Source organism: Heterodontus francisci, chromosome 41 (assembly GCF_036365525.1).
Source record: "Heterodontus francisci isolate sHetFra1 chromosome 41, sHetFra1.hap1, whole genome shotgun sequence".
Lineage (NCBI taxonomy): Eukaryota > Metazoa > Chordata > Chondrichthyes > Heterodontiformes > Heterodontidae > Heterodontus > Heterodontus francisci.
In genome coordinates, this window is record NC_090411.1 from 30,676,654 (window position 1) to 30,682,653 (window position 6,000).

Genomic DNA, 6,000 nt, shown 5'->3' on the forward strand with positions numbered 1-6,000 from the left:
GGCATCTACCCTGCAATGTGGAAAATTGCCCAGGTACGTCCTGTACATAAAAAGGACAAGTCCAATCCGGCCAATTACCGCCCTATCAGTCTACTCTCAATCAGCAGTAAAGTGATGGAAGGTGTTATCAACAGTGCCATCAAGCAGCACTTGCTTAGCAATAACCTGCTCAGTGATGCTCAGTTTGGGTTCTGCCAGGGCCACTCAGCTCCTGACCTCATTACAGCCTTGGTTCAAACATGGACAAAAGAGCTGAACTGAAGAGGTGAGGTGAGAGTGACTGCCCTTGACATCAAGGCAGCATTTGACCGAGTATGGCATCAAGGAGCCCTAGCAAAACTGGAGTCAATGGGAATCGGGGGATAACTCTCTGCTGGTTGGAGTCATACCTAGCGCAAAGTAAGATGGCTGTGGTTGTTGGAGGCCAATCATCTCAGCTCCAGGACATCACTGCAGGAGTTCCTCAGGGTAGTGTCCTTGGCCCAACCATCTTCAGCTGCTTCATCAATGACCTTCCTTCAATCATAAGGTCAGAAGTGGGGATGTTTGCTGATGACTGCACAATGTTCAGCACCATTCGCGACCCCTCAAATGCTGAAGCATTCCATGTAGAAATGCAGCAAGACCTGGACAATATCCAGGCTTGGGCTGATAAGTGGCAAGTAACATTTGCGCCACACAAGTGCCAGGCAATGACCATCTCCAACAAGAGAGAATCTAACCATCTCCCCTTGACATTCAATGGCATTACCACTGCTGAATCCCCCATGATCAACATCCTGGGGGGCTACCATTGACCAGAAACTGAATTGGAGTAGTCAAATACCGTGGCTACAAGAGCAGGTCAGAGGCTAGGAATCCTGCGGTGAGTAACTCACCTCCTAACTCCCCAAAGCCTGTCCACCACCTACAAGGCACAAGTCAAGAGTGTGATGGAATACTCTCCACTTGCCTGGATGGATGCAGCTCCAACAACACTCAAGAAGCTCGACACCATCCAGAACAAAGCAGCCTGCTTGATTGTTTGTGGATGGTGTGCCATTCACTCCCTCCACCACCGAAGCAGTGGCAGCAGTGTGTACCATCTACAAGATGCACTGCAGCAACGCAGCAAGGCTCCTTTGACAGCACCTTCCAAACCCGCGACCTCTACCACCTCGAAGGACAAGAGCAGCAGATCCATGGGATCACCACCTGCAAGTTCCCATCCAAGTCACACACCATCCTGACTTGGAACTATATCGCCACTCCTTCACTGTTGCTGGGTCAAAATCCTGGAAGTCCCTTCCTAACAGCACTGTGGGTGTACCTACTTCACATGGATTGCAGCGGTTCAAGGCAGCAGCTCACCACCACCTTCTCAAGGGCAATTAGGGATGGACAATAAATGCTAGCATAGCCAGTGATGCCCACATCCCATGAATGAATGAATCAAAGAAAAAAAAAATCACTATATCCAAATTTTGCAATCAGCCCCTTGTGGTGGGGATGCATGTGAAAATCTTTAGTGCTTCATATTATAATTACATAGAATTTACAGCTCAGAAACAGACCATTCAGCCCAATTGGTCTATATTAGACTTTATGTTCCTCTCACCCTCTTCATCTAACCCTACGCATCTATTCCTTTCTCCTTCATGTTTTTATCTAGCTCCCCATTAAAAGCAGCTACTCCCTATGGTTGCGAGTTGCACATTCTAAAACCATTCTCTGGGTAAAGAAGTTTCTCCCGAATTTCCTATTGTATTTATTAGTGACAATCTTCTATTTATGGCCCCTCGTTTTGGACTCCCCCACAAGTGGAAACTATTTATGTTTGCAGCATCAAAACCCTTTCATTACTTTAAAGACCTCTATCAAGCTACCCCTTTTCTAGAAAAGGAGACCCAGTCTGTTCAATCTTTCCTGATAGAATGAGAACTGAGAGGTTGCATCTAGTAAATCTTTTTTGTATCCTCTCCAGCGCCTCTATATCCCTTTGATAATAGGGTGATTAGAATGGTGCTCTGTATTCTATGGCCTAACCAAGGTTCCATACGAGTTTAGAGTCTCAACTGGCAGAAATCAGGGAGCAGAACACAGACCACAGATTGTACTTGAACCAAACTGTCTGTATAGCTTGGTACTACACTGGGTAGCATTAACCACCCAATAAACTATTAGGGGAAGCTAGAAGGAACTAAATTCTAATCACAGTGAAAAATAAGGAAGAATGAGATTACCAAGAAAAGGCAAAACAAAAATCCTGTCCTGGCTAATGCTTGCTGAGAACACCAAGTACTGTCACACAAAAGAACATAAATTAGGTTTGTTATGATTAAAAGTGACATATCCCATGAAAGCACTCCCTCCTCGCCAAGGTAGAGTTCCGTTTAGTTCAGTGTTTGAGACAAACTAATGCTGCAGGCACTTGACAAAAGCTGCCCCAGTGTGCAGCTACACAATCTGCAGCAATGACGCAATAGTTTGCCCACAGCTTTTTTAAAATTGCAAGTGCAAAGCTTCTTCAATGGTTTTTTGCTCATCTGTAGTCAGACAGCAGACAGGCTCAGTATGAACAACTTGCATTTATACAGCATTTAGCGTGATAAAATGTCCCAAGGTGCTTCACATGAGTGTTATCAAGCAAAATTTGAGTCGCATCAGGAGATACTGGGACATGCGAGCAAGAGCTTGATCAAAGAGGTAGGCTTAAAGGAGTGTCTTAAAGGGGGAGGGAGCACCTAAAAAGCAGATTTTTTTTTTAAAAAGCTGAGAAACTAATAACTGTTGGTACTCAGGAGGGATTTCGGCATCCTTGTATATGAATCACAAAGTTAACACACAGGTACAGCAACCAATTAGCAAAGCAAGTGGTATATTAGTTTTTTATTATAAGGGATTGGAGCATAAGAGTAAGGAAGTCCTGCTGCAATTACATAGGGTTTGGTGAGACTACACCTGGAGCACTATGTAGTTTTGGTCTTCCTACCCAAAGAAGGATATACATGCTTTAGAAGGGGTGCATCAATGATTCAATCGATTGATTCCTTGGGTGACTGGGCTGAACTGAGGAGGGATTGAATAGAATGGGCCCATATTCTCTAGAATTTAGAAGAATGAGAGTTGATTTCACTGAAATAGAAGATTCTAAGAAGAATGATTTCAAAAGGAAATTGGATGGGCAATAGAGGGAAATAAACTTGCAAGACTACAGGGATACAGTGGGGGAAATGGGACTGATTGGATTGCGCTACAGAGAGTTGGCATGGACTCGAACAGCCTCTTTCTCCACCATAATGACTCTATGGCTTGACAGGGTAAATGCTGATAGCATCGTTTCTCCAGCTAGGAGTCTAGAACTAGGGGAATATCATCTCAGGATAAAGGGTTGGACATTTAGGACTGAAATGAGAAATTTCTTCACTCAGAGTTCTGAATCTCTGGAATTCTCCACCCCAGAGGACCATGGATGCTGGATGGTGTAGGGCTTAAGACCATGGTTATACAAGAGATCAGGATTGGAGGAGTGCAGAGATCGCAGAGGTCCAGAGATAGGGAGAGGAGCGAGGCCACGGAGGAATTTGAAAAGGCAAATTAAAATTGAGGCGTTGCTGGACCGGGAGCCAATACAGGTCAGCAAGAATGGGTCTTGGGTGAACGTGATGGGGCCTGTATCCTAGCTTGCACTATCAGCAGAGTCAGGGGGAGTCTGGAGCAGACAATGAGAGGATTGTTGTTTCAATTAAGGAGTTGGAGCAAGTTGGGGAGTTGAAAGCTGAGAAGGATCATTGCCAAATACAAATATTGGAAGGAGGTGAATTGTCAGTACGCCAGGTCAGGCCAACAAAATACATTTGCATTGCTTTTAATTCATCCAGTTGAGGCAGACACAGTTAGCAATGGGCTGTCAGGAATAAGCTGAAATTGCTGAAAATACACAGATCAGTCAGCATTTGTGAAGGACAGACAGGACTTGCATTCATCTAGCCAATTATCTTATCCTCAGTGCTTCACAACCAATTATTTACTTTTGATGTGTAATCGCTTGTACATATCATCATGTATTTATATCTCACCTTTAACCTAGTAAAATGTCCCAAAGCACCGCACTGGAGCATGAACTGAACCAAAAGAGGAGGCATTCAGACAGATAATCAAAGCTAGGTCAAAGAGTTAAATTTTAAGGGGAAAAGAAAGGCAAAGGGATTTAGGGAGGTAATTCCACTGGGAGCCAATGTAGGTCAGCAAGCACAAGGGTAATAGGCAAGCAAGAATTGGTACAAATTAGGACAGGGGCAGCAGAGCTTTGAATGAGCTTAAGTTTATGACAACAGGAGGGTGGACAGGGGAGCATTTAGTCAACTCTGGAGGCAGCAAAAGCAAGGTTGACAGCTTCAGCAGTAAGTGGGTTGAGGCAGGGCAGATGCGAGCGATAGTATGGGGTGGAAATAGGCAGCCTTCATGATGGCGAGAAGGTTGGAAGATCAGTTTCTTTTTCATGTACACAAATACAGTCAATTTGTGCAGCATCCCACAAGCAACAAATGAGATCAATACCAGTTAAATTTGTTTTTGATCACGTTAGTTGAGTGACTACTGGACAAAATTAGGAAAACTCTAATCACAGGATTATTAATATCTCATTCCAAAAATGCACCTTCGACACTGAATCACTAAGGTGTTTAAAATGGAAATTGAACCCACATCCTTCTGACTCACAGTGCTACAGAGCCAAGCTGACACCCACTGAAGAATTACACTTCTGACATGTGTTTTTTTTCCTTGTACGAATCACAGGAATTTACAGCATGGAAGGAGGCCATTCAATCGGTCACGTCCGCGCCAGCCGACAAGGAGCCATCGAGCCTAATCCCACTTTCGGTCCGTAGCTTTGTAGGTTAGGGTGAGATCCAAGTACTTTTGAAATCTTATGAGGGTTTAAGCCTCTACCACCCTTTCAGACAGAGAGTTCCAGATCCCCACCACCCTGTGGGTGATATGCAGTATATTTTCAACACTTTCCGTTTTTGTTTCCAACTGAACAGCAAGTTACATGATGCACCTTAAATTGCAATTAACTACTAAACTAAACAAAAATATAGGAGTCTTTGTACTTTTAAACCCTGGGTAAACATAAATGAGAAAATAGAATAAATTTCGAGTCACCGTTGCCACACTGGAACTCTCTCAGGGTAAAGTTTGCCCGATTTTGACCTACTAATTTTATGCACAGTTTCCGCAGGTTCACCCCTGAAACTTTCAACCTCCCCCAGAAATTTTATAGCTTTATTCTCAAAACCCAACTTTCTCCCATCAATGTATTAGTAATCCTTATTTAAAATTATGGAGTATGCTGCCCCATTCAATATTTTATCAAAAGGAAAGTGTCAGAAAGTACACCAGTTTTAATTTTAAAAAGTTTAACATGTACATAAATATTTCAAACAGCACGATACGGAAGCCGTAGTGCATATTGGGAGACGCAGTCCCAATCACCATTCATGACAGTCGCTCCAAGCAGAGTAAGACCAGACACGAACTACATTTCCCAGCGTTCCCCGCGCGACGCACATTCCATAACGCATGCGCACTCTTCCGCAGTCGGCACTCCCAGGCATGCGCACGACTGTCCGCCAATGCAACGCAGGCGTAGTCCCCACCTGGTGAAGGGCGCTGATCCCATCCGTGTTGGCGCAGTTGACGTCGGCACCGCCTCTCAGCATTTCCTCCGCGTCTTTCGAGTCCCCGCTGGCGCAGGCCGCCAGAAACTCCGCCGCCGCCTCGAACCTCACCCGCCTGAGGCTGCAAGCACCCACCCCTCCGGCGCCCCTAGCGGGCCGCGCCAACCATCGCGGCTCGCCCGGTTCCAGATCGGTGCACGAACCCTTCCAACGCTTCAGCTGCTGTTTGCGCTTCTCCGTGGCGGCGACAGCAGCTGCAGCGGCAGCGCCGCTTCCCGCCCGCTCCGACATCTTTAACTGCAGCCGCCCTCTTTCTGGGGGGGCTGCACTTTGCGTG

The 6,000-nt window shown here is 45.5% G+C and overlaps 1 protein-coding gene across 2 annotated transcripts in view; it reads right to left on the reverse strand.

Moving 5' to 3' along the window:
* The window catches only part of LOC137353425 (protein phosphatase 1 regulatory subunit 12C-like), a 76,678-nt gene extending 70,678 nt beyond the window's left edge, over positions 1-6,000 (reverse strand). For both annotated transcript variants that reach the window (XM_068019696.1, XM_068019695.1), the window contains exon 1: positions 5,643-6,000. In XM_068019696.1, coding sequence (XP_067875797.1) covers positions 5,643-5,954 — 312 coding nt within the window. In that variant the 5' untranslated portion in view covers positions 5,955-6,000. The remainder of the gene's footprint in view (positions 1-5,642) is intronic.